This window comes from Mirounga angustirostris, unplaced genomic scaffold (assembly GCF_029215605.1).
Source record: "Mirounga angustirostris isolate CCGP_5_RB_7025 unplaced genomic scaffold, mMirAng1.0.hap1 SCAF_10, whole genome shotgun sequence".
Classification (NCBI taxonomy): Eukaryota; Metazoa; Chordata; class Mammalia; order Carnivora; family Phocidae; genus Mirounga; species Mirounga angustirostris.
The window spans coordinates 128,521,349-128,545,607 of record NW_026991718.1 but is presented as its reverse complement, the minus strand read 5'-3'; the positions used below and the strand labels follow the sequence as shown (position 1 = coordinate 128,545,607).

The 24,259-nt window shown below is 46.2% G+C and overlaps 1 protein-coding gene across 2 annotated transcripts in view; it reads left to right on the top strand.

Annotated features, from left to right (window-relative positions):
- Positions 1 to 24,259, top strand: part of ATP9A (ATPase phospholipid transporting 9A (putative)) — a 131,085-nt gene that overhangs the window by 37,839 nt on the left and 68,987 nt on the right. For both annotated transcript variants that reach the window (XM_064573355.1, XM_064573356.1), the window contains exons 4-9: positions 1,105 to 1,213; positions 15,046 to 15,104; positions 16,398 to 16,449; positions 18,807 to 18,901; positions 22,289 to 22,369; positions 23,162 to 23,237. In XM_064573355.1, coding sequence (XP_064429425.1) covers positions 1,105 to 1,213; positions 15,046 to 15,104; positions 16,398 to 16,449; positions 18,807 to 18,901; positions 22,289 to 22,369; positions 23,162 to 23,237 — 472 coding nt within the window. The remainder of the gene's footprint in view (positions 1 to 1,104; positions 1,214 to 15,045; positions 15,105 to 16,397; positions 16,450 to 18,806; positions 18,902 to 22,288; positions 22,370 to 23,161; positions 23,238 to 24,259) is intronic.

Here is a 24,259-nt window from a genome sequence, read left to right as displayed (position 1 = left end):
CAGTATGAAAATGAAATGCTCAAAGAATCACCGCTGCTACCCTTCAGGGTGATGGTGCTTTCTGTATTTTTTTTTTTTAAATGACTTTAAAAGGAGATGACAGGGCTATCTTGTAAGAAAAATGAATGAATGTTCTTGCCTTTATTGACACGAGAGGAGAAATCTAGATGGAAATAGATTCTTGTTACGGCTGACTCTCACACCAGTTCCCACCAAATTTTATGAGTTGGGGTACCTGGCCCAGGAAAGGTCGGGCAGTTTCCAATTTTTTTTTTTTTTAATTTGTTGCTACTTACACAATTAATACTTCAATGTGTTCTCTTTATAAGGATTTAAAACAGTACAGAGAAGACTGAAGTCCCCTTTGGCCCCTTCCTCCCTCTCAGTCCTTTCCTTGCAAAGGAATCTAGCCAATAGTTAAGGAAATTGGGAACTTCACGGAAGATGGTGGCTGTCCCTTGTCGTTTGTATGCATGGTGTTACATTGTATGTTGTGAAAACTGAATTTCCCTCCTTGGCAGGTCAGTGCATGGGATGGATCTCATTCTTTTTAACCTTCTCCTGGGCCTCCATCTTATTGGCTAGTAGGTCTTCCAAGGTTGTCTGGAGGCACAACAACGTGGCTGTTAGGAGCAAGGACTCTGGAGCCAGATTTCCTGCCTGTCACTTAGAGCTTCATATCCTTGGGCAAGATGACTCAACCTTTCTGTCCTTCTGAGGCTCCGTCTCAGCACTCGTGAGCGTAGGCTTGCTGTGGGGGTGTAGTGTAGTTGGAAGGGCGCCCAGCACATGACGAGTGAGGTACGAATAGCAGACACCATCCCTCTGTCACTGCCTGTGGAGAGACCACCTTTTCCTCTTAGAAACCCTGCAGTGGTGGTGGATAGGGCTGCCCGTGTATCTGTGTGTCAGCGAGTGTTTCCCCAGGGCATGTGTGTAGGAAGGAGTCGGGAGAAGTGGGCTTGCTGGGGCGCGTGCATTTGGGGTAATTAGCAGGCCCTGCCCTGCTGCCCTTCGGTGTGGCCTCTGGCCTTTTCTGTCCCCAGCACCAGAAGAGGAAGGTCACTTTCCGCAGGGCTCATCCTCTCTCCGCTCTCTCCGCAGGGCTTCGTGCTGGCCGTCACTGTCATCCGAGAGGCTGTGGAGGAGATCCGATGCTATGTGCGGGACAGGGAAGTCAACTGCCAGGTCTACAGCCGGCTCACGGCGAGAGGTCAGCCTCCTGGCTCCGGCCTGGGGCCACAGGGTTGCAACTCCATCATGGGCCGCTGACAGTCAGGGAGCAGAGTTCAAGGCCCAGGGCCGGTGGGCGTGGAGACACTGCGTGGTGGCACCAGGGAGGCCAGTGTGTGCCTGGGGCTGCTCGGTCTCTCCCAGAGCCAGGCCTGTTGGCCAACTTGTGCGTCATCAGCCTGGAATTAAACTTTGTTCATTGGGCATCCCCTTCTGGCTAACCCTGTACCTTTGCCTGTCCCTGGGCTGAGTGAGGGAAGGAGGGAGCCCCTCTTGTTCAGGCGTTCAAGCGGGGGAGGCTGCAAAGTCTGTCCTACAAGCTTTAAAAGATACTCTTTCAACATTACAAAACGCATGCTACAACTTCGCAACATTAGTTTTTAAATAGGCACCAGATTTATATAAACACTGCATCTGTGAAGATTTCCTTGAAAGGCATCTTATAAATCCTGAAAATGAAGGTGGGGAGTGTATATAGTCAGACCCAAAGAGAAGCGACTAGATAGCCTCTTTTTTTTTTTAAGATTTTATTTATTTATTTGACAGAGAGAGACACAGCGAGAGAGGGAACACAAGCAGGGAGAGTGGGAGAGGGAGAAGCAGGCTTCCCGCGGAGCAGGGAGCCCGATGCGGGGCTCGATCCGAGGACCCTGGGATCATGACCTGAGCCGAAGGCAGACGCTTAACGACTGAGCCACCCAGGCGCCCCAAGATGAATGCATTTTTAAATTGGTGGAATTAAAACAAAAACGAAAACCACCCAAACACCCCATTAAAAACCCGCAAAGCAACCCAGCCAATGTTGACTTCTATTTCAACTAAAAATTCTACAGGAGATTACCTGTAAGGATGTGTTCAGAAATGAGCGCATGTTACCTAAAGTTCCAGAAGATGACCGATCCCATTCAGGGATTAGTAATGTTTTAGGAGAGGCAGAGATGGAGAAAAGCTGTGCCTTACCTTCAGGATGTTAAGAATTCTGAAAAAGATGAGATAGCTGTCTCGGGGAAGGCGTATCTGAGTCAAGTGTGAACTGCTTTCCAAAGCTTTAGTCTTCCCAAGAAGTCGTCCACACGTGGTTTCAGGGTTTTGCATACAACTTCCCTTCTAGGAACAATGTCAGAGGAATATGTTTTAGGCTCAAAAAAAATTTTTTTTTAAAATAAAATCCCCCGAGGGCATGAATGTATTTCGTTTTAGCGCATTTAAATAGATTTTCATAGTTGGTGGTCTTAACATTTTGCAAGTCTCTGGGAGAAGTGGGGGATGTAGAGTTGGTATAAAAATGCTTTATAATTGCTAAACTACTGTATTTAGGACACTTTGCTACGTAAAGAAAGAAAACCCAGCATAGTCTTTGTAAAGGCAGGTGGCTTGGGCTTTCCACGTGGATAATCAGAAGACCCCTCTGCAGGGTGTTTTTTTGTGGTTCGTGTATATTAAATCCTCCCTTAATAACATATTCTGACTATAACATTTAAAATGCTAGGCAACCAACAAAAGCCCCATTGGAGAGGGTGCGGTGGATCTATTTAGAGGGATTCCATTCATTCATCTATCCAGGCTCCAAACCTTCTTTGGTTCTTTTCATATTGCAATTGCTTTTCCCGTGAATGATTTTTCTGCCCTCCCCTGCAGACCACCTTCTCAGCTCCTGCTTTATCTTCACTCAGTTCTTGGAAAGATCCTAAGGAGAATTGGCAGATGGCTCTAGCATTAAAAACTTGTCTTCCTTTGTTGGTCTCCTTTTGTGGCCCGTGGTTTCCATTGTCATGCCAATGCGACAGTAGGGGAAACCCGAGCAGAGTTCTGAATATTAACCCAGCCCCTGCTCGGCCATTTGTTTTGAAAGTCCCCCAAAAAGCACTGAAGAAACTGTCAGCTCAGAAAGTGATCGAGGTGAGTTTAGTTATCTGATACACTTGGGGGTGGGTGGGGGGCGGGGAGAAGGGCAGGAGTAGGAAGCCCCAACTGGAAGATTTCAGAGAGAGGAAGAGAAAGAAGCCTTTTTTGACCTTACTGTTTAATTACTTACTAATTTTCTTGAGTGAGGCTTTTCAGCAGGGTCTTCATTTAGTAAGTTTAAATGCAAAGTGAAACAAATGTGTGTGTGTGTATCCACGCAGGATCGAGTTCCTTTTGTATCACCTGATGTCTTAAAATACATTTTTCAACACTATTTGTAGAGTTCAAAAACCTTTAGAAACCAGAATATCGAGTCCTTGATCACTAGATTATAGGCCATGATATTTACCTGCATTCTGCATCATTTCCTGATTAATAACAGCAGTACTTGTGCTGATAAAATTTTAAAAATTGGGGGGGTAGTAATTTCTAAAACCTAGGAAAAAAGTTACAAAAATCATGTGGTGAATGGCGATACGCTCTTCTATCAAATGTTAACATTTTGCCATGTTTGCTTTTTGATATTCTCTCTCTCATTAGAGAATTAAGTTGCAGACATTATTCCCTTTACTCCTAAATACTTTGGTGCTTAATTCCGAATAGGGCATTTCTCTCACGTAACACAGTATGATTATCAAAATCAGGGAATTCAACATTGGTACATTACTATTAATCTAATCTATAGTCCTTACTCAAAATTTGCCATCTGTTCCTGAAATGTCCTGTGTTTTTTTCCCCCATCCCCCACCCTCCAGTGTCTACAGTATCCTGTTTTTTTTTTTTTTTAAAGATTTTATTTATTTATTTGAGAGAGAGCGAATGAGAGACAGAGAGCAAGAGAGGGCAGAGGGCAGAGGGAGAAGCAGACCCCCCGCCGAGCAGGGAGCCCGATGCGGGACTCGATCCAGGGACTCCAGGATCATGACCTGAGCCGAAGGCAGTCGCTTAACCAACTGAGCCACCCAGGCGCCCCAGTATCCTGTTTTTAACAGCATTTTTCCCTGGTACAGAAACCAGTACAGGTTTTCCCAGTGGCATTTAATTGTCCTTGTTCCTCAATCTCCTCTAGCCTGGCATAGCTCCTTGGTTTTCTTTCACACGACATTGACATTTTGAAAAGGACGGGCCAGTTTCAGGGAAGTTGCTTTGTAGCCTGTCCCTCAACTTGTGTTTGTCTGATGTGTCAAAATTAGATTCATGACCTGCATTTTTAGCGAGAGTTAATATAGTTTTAGGAATGCTAATGGCATAGATTTCTTGTTGGGATTTGCCAGAGTTTTAGAGGCATTATTGTAATCAAATTGAAAAAATTTCAAACTTGGAGAAAAAGTGGATTTTATTTTTATTTTTTTAAAGATTTTATTTATTCATTTGAGACAGAGAGAGAGAGAGCAAGCATGAGCAGGGGAGAGGCAGAGGGCGAGGGAGAAGCAGGCTCCCCGCCGAGCCAGGAGCCAGACATGGGGCTCCATCCCAGGACCCTGGGATCATGACCTGAGCCTAAGGCAGATGCTTAACCATCTGAGCCACCCAGGCACCCCAAAAGTGGATTTTAAACAACTAAAAATCCTGAAAGTAAGGCACTTATCACTGTGAGGAAAAATGGATGATAGTTTTTTTGTTTTTTGGTTTTTTTTTTGGTTAATTGCTACTTCCATTTAGATAATTTATTACCTAAAATAACACACCAGTTAGATTATTTTTTAATGTCATTGTCATGCCTCATGTCAAAATGACCTTTTCTTCATTTTCTTGAGAATTTTTTTGAGTACCACACGTCCCAAGTCAACAGTAGGCTTCCATATTACAGAGATGAACACAAGGGGCTGGGGATTCTGGGAATTAATAATTTGGTGAAGTATCCAGACATTTAAATAGATAATTAAAAAATGCAACTAATAATTATACATCAGGGGTGGGAGTAGGGTGGCTCTCATAAAGACTGTCCCTTCTTGATCACTGCATTCCTGGTTCTGAGCCTGTGCTCTGCCTGAACTCAAGAGTCCTGCTTCCCCCTGCACCCAGCTTCGTGGGCAGGTCCTTAACCTGTCAGTAAATTGGGGCTGGTAATAGTGCCTACCTTATGAGAGTTGCTCTAAATATAACTCTTGGATGAGAAGAACATAATACTGGCCTGGGATTTGGTGTGTACCCAAGAAAGCCAGTGGTGATGATATTGTAGCAGGGGTCCGTTAAATGTTGGTGGGTGTGAATCAATAAATGGAGGTATGAGCCAGGGGCATGGGAGGTTATGCGAGCCAGTCAGAGAGGAGCTGATACGTCTTCTCAGAAGAAGTGACCCTCATCTTAAGTCTTATAGGGTGGAAGAGAGCAGGACTGGTTGTGTGTTTGTGGTGCACAGTACAAGATGAACGTGTGGGGCCCTTGTTCAGAAATTAAGAATTTCAAGATGACAGTAGGTGAGCATGAAACCAAGTCCAGGACCCTTCTGAGCACAGAGCCCCGTGCTCATACCTAGAGCACACAGGCATGAAGTGGCCCTGGGGAAGAGTCTCCCAACGGCCACAGGTGTGATGGCTGGGAGTGTGGGGTACATACCCCAGGTTCTGGCTCCATCTTATTCTTCCCACCTAGGCCATGTTTCCTGAGTCTCCCTCCTGGGAAAACAGAGGAGAAGACCATGCAGGCCAATGAGGGCCTGACACTGTGGAAAAGTCCGTTCTGTGGTCTAGGAATCTGTGTACAAGGCATGCTAGGGAGTAGGTGGTGTTGGAAGTGTTTGAAAAATTCTGTCAAAATTGGAAAGCCATTAAAAAAAAAAAAAGAAAGATTACCTACCATAACCCAGCCAGGTGCTGGACAAGGTCTGGTGTGTAATTTCTTAGACAGCTTAATTTCAGGACCCATGAGATCATGACCTGAGGCTAAATCACGAGTCGGGTGCTTAACCGACTGAGCCACTCAGGTGCCCCGAGCATCCTATTCTGAGGTGGAACTTATTGTTAGAGTTGTCGAACACCCTCTAGGGATGATGTTTTCAGATAAAGAAGCATCCCCCCTCCTTCTTGAAATCCACATTTGTAACGTGATCAGACTGGAGGGAGGCTCTTAGGCCCTTATGAGTTTTCTAGAGCTGTCTTCTCTAACAGTGTTCAGAGGCCCTGGAGATACCAAAGCCAAAGAAGAGAGGGTCTTGAAGTGGTAGCGGACCCAGCACAATGTCATTTTGTTCCTGCAGAGATTGGGGTTGGGTGGGGAAGGAATAATTAGTAAATGGATTGTTTCTCTTTCTTTGTGTCTTGCCCAAACCAAAAATTTAATTCTGGGGGTGGAGGGGTTTGCCTAGATTATCACAGGTGGTGAGGGCAGTTGGATTTGCATTTTCCCAAGAGGAATTCTGTGGGTGTTCCTACCAGGAATGTTTTCCAGACTAACCTGTGATCAAGGGCTAAATGAGGCACGCAGATAATTAGCTTTGAAAGAAAGTGCAAACAGAGGCACAATTAACACAATTGCTGATGCTTCTTTCCTGCTGGGGACATCTGGGCACCCCTTGAGCCGTAAGTCATAAGCCAAAGGTCTATGTGAAATGGAGAGAATCCCTCCTATGTTCAGTTTTTGAGTACTGTGTACTCAAACCAGCTGATATGTTTAATCCTCCCCATTTCTTTCCAGATAGTTCTGCATCTTTCCAGGTTGCTCTGTTCACCCTTTCCCAGGTATAGAATAATCTCAGGATCTCTCACCTCCACTTAAGAGTGATATCTTTTTTTTTCCACTGAAATTCAAAACCCATTTTGGACCATGATTTAGGATGTGGTTCCTGTGACTGAATTTTGAGGTCAAAGGATATACATGTTTTTCTTTTTGGCAGTTTAATTCCATTGGAGTTTATCAGGAGAAGGTAGGATAATGTAGGGAAGACATGTTCATTAATGGGGCATTGTTTAGCTCATGGGTAATTAACTACATGGAAATAACCTATTCTTTTTTTTAATAATTTTTTAAAAGACTTTATTTATTTATTTATTAATGTATTATTTGTTTCAGGGGTACAGGTCTGTGATTCATCAGTCTTACACAATTCACAGCGCTCACCATAGCACATACCCTCCCCCGTGTCTATCACCCAGCCACCCCATCCCTCCCACCCCCCTCCACTCCAGCAACCCTCAGTTTGTTTCCTGAGATTAAGAGTCACTTACGGTGGTCTCCCTCTCTGGTTTCGTCTTGTTTCATTTTTCCCTCCCTTCCCCTATGGTCCTCTGCCTTGTTTCTCAAATTCCACATAGCAGTGGGATCATATGATAATTTTCTTTCTCTGATTGACTTATTTTGCTTAGCATAGTACCCTCTAGTTCCATCCAGAAATTCCCTATTTTTAAACACAAGTACCATTTTTGTTTTCAAAGTATAAACTCTGTTCAGAGACGGTATGTTTTATACTTTAAAAATTTTTTTATTTCATTTTCTTATAAGTTTCAGATATTCATTAATCAGTATAAACCCCAGCACAATACATGATTTTGGCATTTAGAGGGGAAATATTTCCTGGATAAGTGGAAAATAGTGCAGATGGCTTCTGGAAGACTTTCATTCAAAGCACCTTTATAGTGCAACATTTTATTTAGAAGTCCGGACCGTCTTCAGTTTGCTATCATCCACATTCACTGAGTAGAACTTGTATTGATCGCTGGGACCCATTTTGTTCTGGGGTTCTGGGTTATTCTTCCCACCCCAACTGACATCTGGATTGAACAGTGCCAGGTGCAAGACATACAGCACTACTCCAAAACCTCCCGCTCCAGTAAATTCGAAGAGCGGGGATCAAGCTCTTAGGGGTCTTGGCCTGATCAGGATCTCGTGTGCCATGGTTGTGGCCGAGGCCTCCAGTCCAGAAGAAGAAAAGATCAGATCTGCAAGGCACCCAGCACTAAATTGTCCTTACACTGACGGGACATCCCTGTTTCATACCTTTTTTTTAGAGAAGAGAATTACAGTGATGAGTTTGTTTTTTTTAAGATTTTATTTATTTGACAGAGAGAATGCGAGAGAGGGAACACAAGCGGGGGAATGGGAGAGGGAGAAGCAGGCTTCCCGCGGAGCAGGGAGCCCGATGTGGGACTCGATCCCAGGACCCTGGGACCATGACCTGAGCCGAAGGCAGACGCTTAACAACTGAGCCACCCAGGTGCCCCAGTGATGGTGTTTCTGATATCAACTACAGCAGAAGTACTGCAAAAGTCCTTTACTAAGGATCTCAGAGGCAGTTCAGGAAGCAAAGAATTCCCCTGCCCAAGCTTCCCTCATTAAGATTCAGAGCATTCGCTTTTATAAGTCTTGTTTAAAACAGATCTTGCCAGACACTTTCTCATACATTTCTCCAACAGATGCAAAGTTATTTCAGACCCATACGTTTCTTTGTTTTTCCAAAGTACTGAGTTTCACTTTATTACAAATCATTGGTGAACTGATCTATTGTGTATTTAAAAAAGAACCCAAAACAAAACAAAACAAAAACCCTGAAAACAATCTCACGTGCACATTGCACTATCTTTCCCAAAAGGTGTCTTTTGGGGTGTGGGTCTGTTTCTTCATTATTGGGCACCAGAAGCAGGGAGGACCATTTATATATTTATTTTAAAAGCCTCTGTTGGGTATAAACTTGTTACACTTAAACCTCAGCCTTTCTTTTTTAAGTTCCCACTATTTTAAACAAAAGCCCCAGGATGTGGCCATGGAATTTATAATACTGCTTCTCAGCCCTTTGCCTGTTTTCAAATAAGTCTTAGGCTCTGGGGAATGCAGACAACTCTATTGGAATATGAAAATTTCAACTTGAAACCTATGAACTCTGCTGGGTCTGCAGAGGCGTTTTAATGTCCACCCCAGGAAATGTACACACGCTGTAGAATTTACAACTCATCACTGTCACAGAGTGTGAGCTCAAGAGTAATACATTAACCAGGGTTGGTGCGTAGAGATTGCTGCTCAAGATCTACAAAAGCAATCAATGTCCTGCATGCACAATGAAAAATAGAAGTAGGGCTGGAGGTGTTTGGGGTCAAAACAGAGGCCCACACATACGAGTGCCCCGGAATTTATTTAAAAAAAATTTCTTTCTTGCGGGCTGTTCCGTAGTTTGACTGAATTGTCATTTGCTTGTTTCGACTCAAGGGAAACATCTGGTTTCTCCCTGCAATGGAGACAAACTGCTCTTATTCTGAAGCTGTCATCCATGAAAAGCATGGTTTGGGCTCAATAGCTTTGCTTATGAAAGGCTTGGGGTCCATCTCTACAGAAATAAACAGCTCTTGTAATTGGAATTTTGTTCCCTGTTATAAACTCTGGCTCAGGGGTGACTCGGGTAGAGTGTCGAAAGCTGAAAGGGATAAATTTATTTTATAGAAGGCATTTAATGATTTAGGATGTGGCCAGCAGACAGTTTTCCACTTAACCTTTGTAAAAATCTCTTAGCCAACTTCTGTAAAGTTTCTGCGAAGGTATCTAAAAAATCCCAGAGGCTGGGTGTTAGGGGAACCAGAAGAGCAGGGCGGGCTGGGGAGGGGAGGTGCTGTGGCCTTTTCTTCTCAGAAGGCGGCCAGCTTTTCCTGGGCCCTGTGTACTGAAGATGTTACTGGGTGTTTTTACCTTTGTTCAGGGGCACCTACGTAATCTGGGGGACCCCGTGCAAAATGAGAAGGCGGGGCCCCTTGTTGAAAAGTTAAGAATTTTAAGATGACCACAGGTCGTTCACCCAAGGATGTGTGGGGGGGTGTGAACACAGGTTGCACACCCACAGAGCTGGCTCTCCTTCAGCCATAGGAACCTCAAAGAAGGTGAGAGGAAAAAAGGAAGAAGTGGTGCTTGGGAAGTGTGTGTGCTGACTTCTCAGTGGGGTGTTGGGAGAGTGTTTTCTTCCAGTTGGAGACTGGGCAGTAGGGAGCCGTCCTCCTCCGAATACTCACTGGAGACGTGTTATTTTTGTTAGGTGGACGGGGAGCTCTGCCAGACGGTGTCTGTACCTTGTTCTGTATTTTTTTTGCAAGAACATTTGTAGAAAACTCAGAATAGCGGTTAATGTAAGGTTAGAAATCATGTGTTTGGAGCCCTTTCCACAATTTGAAGTGTTTTTCCTTCTACGAGTTCGTCCCAGCCCCTGGATTGCCTGCCTCGTCAGTCTCCCTGCGTCCCCCCTTTCCTCCCGCCTCCCTCTGCCACCCTGGCCACGGCAGCCGGGGCCACCGCTTGGGCCTCTGTTCAGACGTCCACAGCCGGCCGTGGTACCTGGCTGGTGGGAAGCCCAGTCAACGTCGGAATAGACACCCTGGGATCTGCTTTCCCTTCTCTTTTCTTCCTGCTGCTGGTGCTGCTTTTTATTCTTCTGGTTTTATGTCCTCATTCAGAACACACAGACCCACACCAACCAGGTGTTCTGCATGCAGCCCTGCACAGCGCGTTGTTGATCGCCAACAAATGGCAGCTTGGAAAGGGAAATCCAAATTTAGGGTCAAGACTGCGGCGGTTAGCCCGATAGAGCAGGAGAGTCTGAGGATACCTTGTCTGAGGGATGGGCCTGCTGGCCTTAGTCAGAATCTGCTCTGCAAGCAGAGCGGATTAAAAGGGGCTTTTGAGGTAGAGCAGATGGACAGGGAGAGGCAGAGTTCACATTAACTGATCGTAAATCAGGACTCCGCTGTAGAAGGGAAAGATCTGGGTCTGGTCACTTAGAAGTTTGAGCTAATTTAATTTATTCTTCTTCTTTCTTATTAGAAGAACACCTCACGCTTATAAAAAAAAAAAAATCACCGTGAAGAATTTAGAAGTATGTGTGCCAGAGAGAGGGATAAATTCCCTATGTCCCCAGAAAGAATCACCCGTCAACCCCTCCAGCATAATCCTCCTGATTTCGTCTGCCCTGCCAACATCCCCACGTATACATATACAGTTATTATTCAGTAAGACTTAAAATACGTATTTCTCGGGGCGCCTGGGTGGCTCAGTCGTTAAGCGTCTGCCTTCGGCTCAGGTCATGATCCCAGGGTTCTGGGATCAAGCCCCACATCGGGCTCCCTGCTCGGCGGGAAGCCTGCTTCTCCCTCTCCCACTCCCCCTGCTTGTGTTCCCTCTCTCGCTATGTCTCTTTCTGTCAAATAAATAAATAAAATCTTTAAAAAAAAATACATATTTCTCTTTGAGTTAAATACAAGAGAAGACTTGTAGCTAGGTCTTGAAGGTTGGAACACAAGCTCAGTGATCTTTTGGGTCAGGCCACCAGCTTCAGTTTTAGTAATAAAACCAAAGAAAATGTGTAAATTTATGTTTGGGAAAGCCAGGGCAAGCTCAGGTGAAGGAAAAGTTCATTGGCACAGAGGGCCATGTTGAATTTATGGTCTTCCATCCTTCGAGCAATGCCTTGATAACCTCCCTGGGAAGAATAGCACGTCTGTGTATATTTTTCCTGTTGCCCCCTAGTGGGACCAGAAGAAATGTTCAGGCAGGAAAAGAATTCTGCACCTTGGACACTCTCTTCCCCCATTTCTTTTCTTCTTTTAATTTTTTTTTTAAAGATTTATTTATTTGAGAGAGAGCGTGAGAGTGATAGAGCCTGGGGGGGGGGGTGGTGGCAGTTGGAGCAGAGGGAGAGGGAGAAGTAGACTCCCTGCTGAGCAGGGAGCCCAACACTGGCTTGATCCCAGGACCCCGGGATCATGACCCGAGCTGAAGGCAGAGGCTTAACCGGCTGAGCCACCCAGGCGTCCCTCTCTTCCCCCATTTCTAATGCTCTGGCTCTGGATTGGTGGATGTCCTCCATTCCCTCTGCACATGTTTTGACATAACAAACACTTGAGGCTCCGGGTTCCTCTCTAGCGGGCTAGGGCTCAGGCCCGTGAATTGAATTTAGTCCTGCGTTTGGTGAAAATGAAGCACATGAAACAGTCATGTCATAGTGTGAGATGCCCAAACTGGGAGAGTCTAGAAGCCCTCAAAGCAACCGAGGGTTGGTCCAGTTCATCACCACTTGCTGTGTATTCTGTCTAGAAGTCATTATTAGCGTTTGGGTGCTTCCCTCCTAGTGTCAGTTCTCCTGACTGTTACCATGACAAAATTTAATTAAGTACAAGAATTAATTAAAATGAAACCCTAGGGAACCTATTTGAAAAAGTTGTCTCAGTAGAGATAATTGGAATGCTATGGAAAATCTCAATGGTAAATTATTAAGTTATTAAACTATTAAATTTATTGATGTTATAATTATTTTTAATTATTAAAATTATTACATTAGATTATCAAAAAGACACGTGATCTTTTTGATAAGACAAGTATATGATACTGTGAGAAACTGTAAAAGCCTGGAGTTGTACACTCAGATTACTTCATTAGCGTCTTGAAGTTCTTCTTAAAACTAAAGAAGCTCAAGCTGGAGATCCTGCTTAGTGAATGTTGGGTTTTTGTTGAGTGAACGAGTCCAGGGAGGGAATAGCAGACTCATGATTCCTATCCCACTTCGGCTCTCGCTGCTGGATAAAATGCTACTTTATTGAGGAGGATTGAGAGTTGTTATTACTTCCTTTCTTTCTCGGCTGAGTGTTTGTAAGTTAAATGGGCTTTTTACGAAGAGCCAGGGACGTAAAGATTTCGCGGTGTTGCTCCCTTGTGCAAGAATTGGACCCGTCACCACCTCCTCTCTGGGCTTGTTCAAAGCACTACCGGGCCCCGAGCGGCCCTTCCACCTTTGTCTCTTGCCATTTCCTGCCTTGCGTGCAGTGCTTCTGGCCTTGCTGAAGGAGGTGCAGCAGGTGGCCACATGCACGCGTGGACGACTCACGCGCCCCACTTTTTCCCATCTCCTGCCTTCCTTTCATGGGTAACTGATAACTGTGTCGTCTGGCCAATCCCAGTCTCACCTCTCCTGCAAAGTGTATGTTGGCACCTCCCTTACCCTACCCCACTCACTCATTATTTACCTGTTGCCTCGTTCCCTCCACAGGAATGTGAGTTCCATGTCTCCCCACCTGCGGATCACCGGGCATACAGCAGGCATTCAGTAAATGGTGTTGGAATGTTGACTTTATGATCAGGAGCCTTCTGTGTGCTGGGCAGTGTTCCAGGTCCTCTTCCAAAGGGGAGAGTTACCCCCTTTCTGCTCCTTAGCACTCTGGACTTACCTGCATCATTTCACATACGATTTTGCACTAACAGCATCTGTCTGGCTCTTTTTCTTACCAGCTCATGGGTTTGCAGACTACAGCCCAGGGGCCAAATTCAGCCTACTGCCTTTTTTTTTTTTTTTTTTTGGTATGACCTGGTTGCTAAAAATAGTTTTGAGCCTTTGGTGGGGACTGATTGTTGACAGATTTGGGAACCTCACTTCTTGGCCTACAAAACCTAAACTGTTCACTGCCTTGGCCCCCGTCAGCATGTTTGTTGACTCCTGAAGGAGACCGAGCTTTTTTTCTAGGATAAGGGGACTGTCTTGCATCTTTGAATTCCCATGACATAGCACTCAGTAAATGGTTTTTTTTTTTTTTTGGCATTGAACTGAATTCACTGTTTTGTTTTGTTGTTAATTTACTCTCTGGAGTCAGATGGGGGTATGAATCCTGGCTCTGATCTGTTCTAACTGTGAGGTTGGTGGTGGGGTGGGTGTGGGGATGGCATAGTCTGAGCCTACTTTCCTTGTCTGAAAACTTCAGGCAATAACAGCTGTTTCCGATGGCCGTTGTGAGAACTAAAGGAAGTTGTAACTGTATCAGTACCTATACGTGCTTAGCGCAGGTTTGTGTTTAATGTTAGCTGTTACTGTTTCTCCAGATAGACATCCAGCTAAAGTTGTGTAGTCTGATCATAACTGCATAAACAAAATATATAGCAATCACAAATTTTTTTAAGATTTTATTCATTTATTTGAGAGAGAGAGCACAAATGAGAGGCAGAGGGAGAGGCAGAGGGAGAAGCAGACTCCCCACTGAGCAGGGGATGTGGGGATCCATCCCAGGACCCGAGCCGAAGGCAGACGCTTAACCAATGGAGCCACCCAGGGGCCCCAGCAATCGCAAATTTTTAAAAATCGGTCATTTTAGGATGACTTCTTTCTTTTCAGTGGTGTCGAAAATTAAGAGTTGACCTTCCGGGGGGCATCTGGGTAGCTCTGTCGGTTAAGTAAGCATGATCTTGGGGCGCCTGGGTGGCTCAGTTGTTAGGCGTCTGCCTTCAGCTCGGGTCATGATCCCAGGGTCCTGGGATCGAGCCCTGCATCAGGCTCCCTGCTCTGCGGGAAACCTGCTTCTCCCTCTCCCTCCCCCTCTTGCTTGTGTTCCCTCTTTCACTATGTTTCTCTCTGTCAAATAAATAAATTTTTAAAAATCTTAAAAAAAAAGAAAAAGAAAGCATGATCTTGTGATTTCAGCTCAGGTCATGATATCAGGGTTGTGAGATTGAGCCCCACAAAGGGCTCTGTGCTCAGCAGGGAGTCTGCTTGAGGTTCTCTCCCTCTGCCTCTCCCCCCACGCATGTACCTTTTCTCTCTCTCTCTCAAATAAATCTTAAAAAAAAAAAAAAAGTTGACCTTCTGTCCATGGATCTGATTCTTAATTTTCTTCCCCTTTTCTGTGTTGTTTTTTGTTTTCTTTTGTTTTGAGGTTGAATGAATCTCACGGTACCAATTTAGAAAAGCATCTAAGATGCCATTAAGACAGAAGGCCTTATGTGCGGGGGTGAGTTATTCTAGGACTCTAAGAGGTGGGAATTTGTTCCTGGAGCAGTCCCTACAGCAGGTGAATCTCTTCCTGGAGAGGCAGGTGATGCTGATGAGTTGGCTGGGCTGGGGAGGGACATACTTCTGGGAGGACTGTATTGACTTTGCAGGCTCGTGGGCACTCTACAAAGGCACGAAGAATTGAAATGCATTCATACATGATGTATCTTGGACCTCTTTCTTCGCAGGGACAGTGAAGGTGAAGAGCTCCAACATCCAGGTTGGAGATCTGATCATCGTTGAAAAGGTGGGTGGGATCCCGCAGTTTGTGACTGGTTGCTGTGTGAGTGTGTAAATGGGAAGTCATTGCCACTAATTCATAAATCCTAACATGTAATTTGTATATCTGGTAGACTAACTGAATGTAGGCTTTTTGGGATTCTCTCGTAAACCTTTGCCTGGGGAGGAAAATTTCTTTGCCATGAGACACCCACGTAGAATACTTTTTCAAGGTTTGTGTATGCTGGTTAGCCAAAAATTCCGCTTACAAACCCAAGTTTTGATTTCCTATTTGATGTGTTTATTTTGGTGTCTTTAAAAAAAAAAAAAAACCTACCATAAAGTCTTTCCTCAAAGTCTGCTTGCTGCATAAGCACATAAAAATATTTGTCATTTACCGTTTCGAGCAATTTTAGCTTGCATTTTTTTACTTAAACATTGTGCTTTTCTGTCATTTTGTGGGGAGCAGGGATGAAGTGTAATATGAGAATAGTAAAAAGGGCCAAAAATGCATTTTTAAAAATAGCACCATTCATACGTTTGTGACTTCAGCAAACACTCCTGTCTCCTTTTGCTGTCTGTTTGGAAGGTCGTGGGTTTTGGGGGTGGCCCTGGAGAGGCTTGGAATAATATTTGATTAGAAAAGGATTGTATTGTAGCTTGTTTCTGTAGGAAGTGAACTATGCTCTTTTAAAAGGATTAAATCTAAGAACTCAAAGTCTATTTGAGGTGAAGGGAAGCTCTTCTGGGTGGTAGCTCAGAAGAACCACATAAACGCTTTATGTTGTTACATACTTCTGTGTTCATAATTAAATGAGGACTGCTGTTGGCTTACGTCGTTTTTTTTCCTTGAGAATGGCTTTTGTTGCTTCTTACTACTTGACTTCCTTATTAAAATTCCTCTCAAAGTCAAACATCAAGCCAGAAAATTGGTAGGAGCAGAAAGCGTGAGCGAGTGTGTGTGTGTGTCTTTAGTTTCAGCAGACCGCCTGGAAGAAAGCCAGCTAGGGTAGCCGGCTTTCGGCCCAGGCCCTTCTGGCTGGAATTTCAGGAGGTAATGGTTGGTTTCTCCAGAAAACTAGAAGCTCTCTTTCCGAGATAAGATTTCAGTAGGGGATTAGTGAAGTAACAGCAGCGTGCAAGATTTTTCAGATTCAAAACAAAATAAATCCCCAGATCTGTCTGTGACAAAGGCAGAAACGTAAATGAGGCTGTGGGTTTCGGAGGGGGCTCCCCCTCCCTGCTGAGGGGGCTGGTGGAGGGGGGACGGAAACCCCACACATGGCTCTTTGCGGTAACAGTCTTTCTTTTCATTACACAGAACCAGCGGGTCCCTGCTGACATGATCTTCCTGAGGACATCAGAAAAAAACGGTAAACATCTGGGATCAATTTTGAAAATAACCATTAACCTTTCAGTGGTAATTTGGCAAAATAATCATTTGAAAATGGAACAGAAGTAGATGATCATTTTGGAGCCGTGGAGGCAAATCAAAAACATCTCTTTTAGTAGAGCAGTCTTAAAACAAAACAAAAAACGTTTTCGGTCCTCGCAGGTCAATAGATTTTGGTCATCACAAAGATACAGTTAGTTGGGCCCAGGCTGAGTCCCAGCTGACGGGTCCATGGGCAGCGGCTATGATTTTCCTTTCTGAGCTGCTGTTGGGCTCAGCTTCAGGACTTGGCGGGATCAGGAAGCGTGTTTCACGAATAGAAGCACACAGAAATCCTCTCTCTTCTGAGAAAATACCAGGAGATACGTGTGACCGTAAGAGAAGCCAGGGAGAGAGGTAGGTGGCCTTGTTGGCCCTTCGCTCATGAGCGGTGAGGCCATGCCTACCCTCACCCATGAATTTTTTTTTTTTAAAGATTTTATTTATTTGAGACAGAAAGAATGAGAGAGAGAGAGCACATGAGAGGGGGGAGGGTCAGAGGCAGAAGCAGGCTCCCCGCCGAGCAGGGAGCCCGATGTGAGACTCGATCCCGGGACTCCAGGATCATGACCTGAGCCGAAGGCAGTCGCTCAACCAACTGAGCCACCCAGGCGCCCACCCATGAATTTATTTATTATCACAGCCCACTTAGGCCTGAGCGAGCGGCTCCAGGCTCTTACAAGACCCTACTCAGTCCCAGTTCTTTCCCGGTGTGGCCTAAGGAGTTAGAACCGAAGGCAGACACTTAACCAGTGCCTGCCCACCCCATCTGTTGACTCTGATCTCCTCCTCCTCCTTTCTTTTTTTGTTATTTAAGCTGTTTTGAGGAAACAGGGCTGTTTTTAGCTTGTGTACAGGCACAGTCAAATCTTTGAACGTCTGAAAAAGTTCGCATTTATAGTCCTTCAAGGTTGCTGCAACCTATTTTATTATGAATCAAATAAAAGTTGTAGATGAAATTTTATACTAAAAATACATTATCCAGAGATGGAGTGGAAGGCACCAGATTAAAAGTCTTCTTTTAAAATCTCCAGCTTTGTCCTCAATTGGTTCTTGTGTCCTTATCTGTGAAGATAGAGTGTCATGGATTAGGGTCCCTGAAATGCTTCCCTCCCAACACCCCTGCCCCCCGAAGATTAAACATTCTTTTCCTTAATGGTGCCCAGAGGTCTTAGCTGCGGTGTCCGTGAACTCAGTACATTCTGGGTCTGATGAAATCTACCGCTGAGGGGCACCTGGGTGGCTCAGTCGTTAAGCGTCTGCCTTCGGCTCAGGTCGTGATCCCAGGGTCCTGGGATCGAGCCCCGCATCGGGCTCCCTGCTCAGCGGGAAGGCTGCCTCTCCCTCTCCCACTCTCCCTGCTTGTGTTCCCTCTCTCACTGTGTCTCTCTCTGTCAAATAAATAAATAAAATCTTTAAAAAAAAAAAAAAAGAAATCTACCGCTGACTCATGGCTGGGCTTGCACGTTGGACAGAAACAGGCATCCATGTGCAAGCGGGTAACGAGCACATGCTCTGGTAGCACTTCCTGCAGTTTGAGCAGTCTGCCAGGGTCAGCTGTAGAGTCCGCACCACTGGCGCTGTTCTGTCCGTTTTTACACCCAGGGAAACCAAGGCTCAGAAAGCCTAAGTAACTACAAAGGACACGCAGCTAGTAAGTAGGGTAGCTGGTCTGAAATCCAGGAGTCTGGTTCCTGATAAGGTGTCCATATCTCCTGCCCAGAATGGCCTCGAATGCTAGCTGCCCTGTGCCAGCCACCATGCTGGGGGTCCTAGCACCCCAAATCTTTATAAGCAAGCTCCTGAGCTCTGTGTTCCTCCCATTTCACGGATAGGGCCTGCTGGTGTTTAGCAAAGTCAAGAAACCGGCCCAGGTCTCTACTGTGAACAGATGATGGAGTGAGGATTTGTTTTTGGTTTTTTAAATTTATTTATTTATTTGTCAGAGAGCGAGTGAGCACAAGCAGAGAGAGCTGCAGGCAGAGGGAGAAGCAGACTCCCCACTGAGCAGGGAGCCCTATGCGGGACTTGATCCCAGGACCCTGGGAACATGACCTGAGCCGAAGGCAGACACTTAACCAACTGAGCCACCCAGGGGTCCCTGGAGTGAGGATTTGAATCCAGATCTTCCAACCCAAAAGCTTACAGAGGAAGTGGGAAACGGGGTATTTGTTTTCCCTTTTGTTTGTTGGCCACTGATGGGATTTTTACAAAGGCCAGAGCAGGAACTACTGAGAGCCGCCAGGGGAAGGATCCTTGAATGGAAAGCGAATAGCCAGTGCCACCTTCCTTCCACAGGCTCTTGCTTCCTGCGGACGGATCAGCTGGATGGCGAGACCGACTGGAAGCTGCGGCTCCCCGTGGCCTGCACGCAGAGGCTCCCCACTGCGGCCGTGAGTAGCTCTCCTGCGGAAACACAGACTGGCCACGGTGTCCTTGTCAGGCCCTCGAACTCAGGCCCTCAGGGGCCAGATGTGGGATGTCAGGTGTGAAGGAGGGCTGACAGGATGGGGTCCTGGGCAACCCCCCCAGCACCTGTGGTTTCAGGTCCTGTGGCCGAGTGAAGTCGGGGGGGGGGGAGGGGCTCGAGTGAAGTCGGGGGGGGGGAGGGGCTCTTTGGAGGGAAGCTCAAGAATCTTAAGAAGCCTCAGCCAGGTGCCTCGCATAAAGCTAGAAGGTAAGGCAGGCATATCGTTCCTCTGCTCAGGGCTTCCAGAAGCTTCTCGTTACTGAGAACCCACACTACAGCCCTTGCTGTTGTCCTCAAGGCCCGTGTGATCTGTGTCCCTGCCTGAACCCGGACCTCAGCCTGGGTGATCTGCCCGCCCGTGCCCTCTCCCTCCTGATCAGGCATCCTCTGCGTCCCAGCACTTGTCCTTGCTGTTTCCTCTGCCAGGGACAGTTTGTACCCCAGGGGCTGCCTGGCTGGGCCTCTCCTGAATACCTCCTGGGTTTTGTGCCCAGATCTCCTTATCTGAGAGGCATTTTCTGACCACCTTTTCCTTGCCTTCCCCCCCAACTCACTTCAAGGCAGTATCTCCGAGAGCAGAGTTCTGCCTGGTATGTTCACTGCTGAATGAATACCCCATGCGTGGAACAGTGTGAGGAACAGCACACAGACCCTGTCTCGGGGTGGCCTAAGGAGTTAGAACCAGCAAGCTCTCAAGGGTCTGCAGGGCCCCACACTTCCCCATTAGCCCCACATCACTCAGACCATGATCGGTAAAGAGAGGCGGGGCCGGGAGCCAGAGAGTAAGTTTAAGCACGAGCCACGTGGATTGGATGTGGCCCATAGACTAGGTTACAGAGTCACAAAACATAATTTAAATGCCCAGAGACCAACATGCCCAAACAGTGGTCTGAAAGGATTAGGAAGAACATGATAGCTTTTCCTGGGCTTGTGGTCACGTGGATTGATGCTGTTCCTTAACCGTGTTCTGTGAGGAAGGAGTGGGCAGGAGAATGTTCCATGTTAATATACGAGTAAACGTGCCCCCTGCCCTAATGATTTTTCATGGTCAGTGACAAGTGAAATAGCACTGTTATTAGTATTAATTTTTAAACCAGAATTCTAGAGCAGTGAGTTTTTTTTTTTAATTTTATTTTATTATGTTAGTCACCATACAATACATCATTAGTTTTTGATGTAGTGATCCACGATTCATTGTTTTCGTATATAGAGCAGTGAGTTTCTAACGATGGTTGGGAGCCCCTAGGAATCCTTAGGAGGCACCGTCCTGCCCCCGCGATGGGGTTCATCTAATGAAAGGGTTCTGATTTTTCTGGGTGATGCATTTTAACTTCCTGGTAAGATTTCTCCAAGGGAAGCTTTCTGATCCTCAAAATGATTTGAAGGACTCTCTTTAAGAGACAGTCTAGAAGAGCCTAGAATCATGAAGGTGCTTGCCTGTCTGCTGCACAGAGTTGCATTTGTCGGTGTGTGCTTTGGATGCGTCAGTTTAATAAACACCCATGTTACCAGCCCCCCCCCCCCCAACCCCCGTCTGGCCTGGGCCTGGGCTGGGCTCCAGAGAAGGAGGAGATGCCACTCTTTGTGCCAGGAAACTCCTCCTTACTGGGCCGGAGGGATCTGAGTGGGGAGCAGCAACTGAGCAGAAGAACTGTATGAAAGGATGACCGGGGCATTACATAAATATATTCTTGTTAAAAAAATAAATAAATAAATTATATGGAAAGCCTTGGAGGAAGAAATGAAAAGTCTTGCTCATGGCCTCTGCCGCAGACCTTACCTGCTTCCCTCCGGGGATCATGTAAAGTCCGTGGTGATCTTTCCAGACCTCTGCCAGCACACTTTCCTACAAATGCACAACTGTGAACTTCTTGGTAGGGGGGAGCTTATACATGTATGAGATCACACTGTATTTGTGATTCTGCAACTTTTGCTCTTGTCTACTTTGAATGTGTCTTGAGGTTTTTTTGTTTTTTTTTTGAGGTTTATTTATTTGAGAGAGAGAGCAGGGAGGAGGGGCAGAGGGAGAGGGAGAGAGAATCCTCAAGCAGACGCCACGCTGAGCACAGAGCCCCATGTGGGGCTCCATCTCACAACCCTGAGATCACGACCTGAGCCGAAATCAAGAGTCCAACGCTGCAGCCAGTAGCCTCTACCCCTCCTCTAGGTCCCTGTAGCCAAGGGGTATTGTCCAAATTTGCCTGGCCACCTGATTGGAGATTTTTTTCCTCCAATTTTTTTACTGTGGTAAAATACGGATCAAGTGTACCATGTTATCATTTTAAAATGTACAGTTCAGTGGTGTTGAGCACGTTTACGTTGCGCAGCCATCACCACCGTCCATCTCTGGAGCTCTTCATCATGCAAAACAAAAACTCTGTACCCATCAAACAACAATTCCCCATTGCCCAGCCCCTGGCACCCACCGCTGTACTTTCTGTCTCTCTGAATTTGACTGCTCTAGGGACCTGATCTAAGTGGAATCATACAGTATCTGTCCTTTTGGGACTGGTTTATTTCACTTAGCATAGTGTCCTGAAGGCTCATCCATGTGGTAGGCTGGGTCAGAATTCCCTTCCTTTGTAAGGCTGGGCAATATTCCATCATATGGATATATCCCATCCATTTATCCATTGATGGACATGTGGGTTGTTGCCATCTTTTGGTAATTGTGAATAATCCTTTTGTGAACATGGCTGTACAATATCTTTGAGACCCTGCTTTCAGTTCCCAGCGAGTGGCTGCTAATCATACGGTAATTCTATGTGCAAGTTTTCGAGGAACCGCCATGCTGTTTTCCATGGTGGCTGCACCATTTTACGTTCCTACCAACAGTGCACAAGCGTTCCAGTTTCTCCCTCTCCTCGCCAATACTTTTTTGATGGTAGCCATCCTAATGGGCGTGAGGTGTATTTTTTGCTTTTTACCCCTCTGCCTTTTCCGGGGCTTTACACAGAGTAGGGCCCAGTAACCACTTGTTGACTGTCACAACCAGCTCTTGGTCACTGCAGTGGAGCAGAGGGGGGATCTCGGCCGTCAGCCAGTTTGGGAAGCATGGGGTGAACACAGATAAACAGGCATCTTCAATGTGGGGTCTGCAGGGTGTCGTGGGATAGCATGTGGAGTGATTCCTAAACTAACTTAATAGAAAATTTTTTCTTCTTTTTCTTCCACCTGCCCTATACTTTTGAGAGCCTGCTTGCTGTTTGGGAGATAGAGTTGCTTTTGAAAAATCGGGGGGGGGGGCCTCCCAAAATCTTTTTAATCATGAACTTCATTTTAACTCCAAAATGTTACCTCTGTTGAACAGGATCTCCTTCAGATTCGATCATACATCTATGCAGAAGAGCCAAATATCGACATTCACAACTTTGTGGGAACTTTTACCAGAGTAAGTAGGCTTAGCTGACTGTGCGATCCTGCCTTACTGAGAGCACGTGCTAGTGACGGAGACCTACAGAGAAGCGTTGACAGGTCTTTGTCAGGGGGTAGCTTTGCTCCAGGGAGGGGTGAGGTTCCCCTAAGAAGCCCCACCTTGAAAGCTGACATAGTGTTTCTCAGTGAGGTTGGCACAGCGGGATTTTCTCCAGGCCTCTGAACAGCTTGAATTACCTGACAGCATAGAGCCGAATGGTGTTAGAATTAACGGGAACTCTGTGGTGTGAAGGCAGGTACTCTTTCTGTCCCCTTCGGACACGTTCATGACCTCTTCTACCCACACAAGTCCCGGCTGGCATTGTTAACAATTTTTAAGCCACTTCCCAACTATTCAGGATAGAAATTAAATTTGGATTTCAATTATTTGAAGAATCTGGGACAGTAGATTTATAGAACCCACATTAAATTCACGGTCTCTTTCTAGAAGCCATAGGACTGGCCAGCAAAGGGCCGTTTGTGTTTGATTTGCATCTGCCATTTTAGCTCTTGCCTTCTAAGACATGTCTTCAGTGTTAGAAGCCTGTCCTTCTTCAGTCACAAACCAGTCTTTTCACGAATGGCCCTGGGAATGAAAACCACGCCGAGGACGGTAGCTTAGGAGTTTGTCCTTTTTCTCCTGGCTGAACTGGGGGCTTCCAAATAGGGGTCATCCTCTCTTCCTGTCTTGGGAAGAGCAGGCTGGAGACAGCATGTGGATTCTGCCAGAACCTCGGTGGATAAATGCGTGTCCGTTGGTCTTTTGCAGGAAGACAGCGACCCTCCGATCAGCGAGAGCTTGAGCATAGAGAACACACTCTGGGCTGGTACTGTCATCGCGTCGGGTAAGGGCTCCCTTTCTGAGGAATGTGTTAGCAATTTGAAAAGGAAAGAAAATCCTTTTGTATAATTAGAATAATCATCTGTCAGTTGGGAAAATTAGCCATCGGTCATATGGTGTTTTCCACTTGCTCCTGCCCCTCCAGGGAATTTTGCTGACATCTGATTGCCCCTCGGACGCTTGTGGACATCTCTAAGAGAAGCTGCTCCGGCCGGTGCGCTTTTTGGCAGCGTCCACTCTGGGAATAGCCCTTAATTGCCACCTGAGATTGACATTCTAATCTCTCCCAGAAACTGGGCCAGCCTGGATGTTCTGGCCAGAAGTTGTGTCCGTGGGGGCTGCCGAGCCAGTCCTGCCGGTCTTGGCCCCTCACCCCCACCCCCGTGCACAGGAAAGGGCCGTGGGCCTGAGTTGGAGCCTTGGTGTTTAAAACGCTGAGGTGATGTGGAAATTGGTGTCTTTTACGTTTTGAACCCTGGGGTGAAACGGACCTGAAGAGGTTCCAGGGGCTGAGCAGTGTCGCGGTAGCAGTGCTTGGTAGCCGTGGGGTGCCACCAGGCTGTCCGGCACCTCGTCGAGCCCTTTACGTGCATTACCCATTTCACTGACCCCTCCCAACATCACCGTGAGGGCAGCTGCCAGTATTATCCATTCTGCAGATGAGGAAATCGAGGCTCAGTGAGGCTGAGTAACTTGCCCGAGGTCACACAGCACGTAAAAGGCAGAGCTGGGACTTGAACCCAGGCACTCTACTCCAGAAGCAGAACATACTGTGCAGCTATTGTTACTATACTATATTACATGTATTATGTAACAGTATATACTGTTATTAACATGTAATTACACTACTGCCAACTTCCTGTCTCTACTGTTGGAGGATCACTTTTTCCCTCTCCGAGCACATTTCCCTCCTGCCAACCTGTTTTCTTGTGCTTGATGCTGCTTTGTGGCTCTTCAGTACAACAAGTGCTCAGGATACTCTGTGGCTAGGAAAGGGACTGACCAGCACCGACCAGCACAAACTAA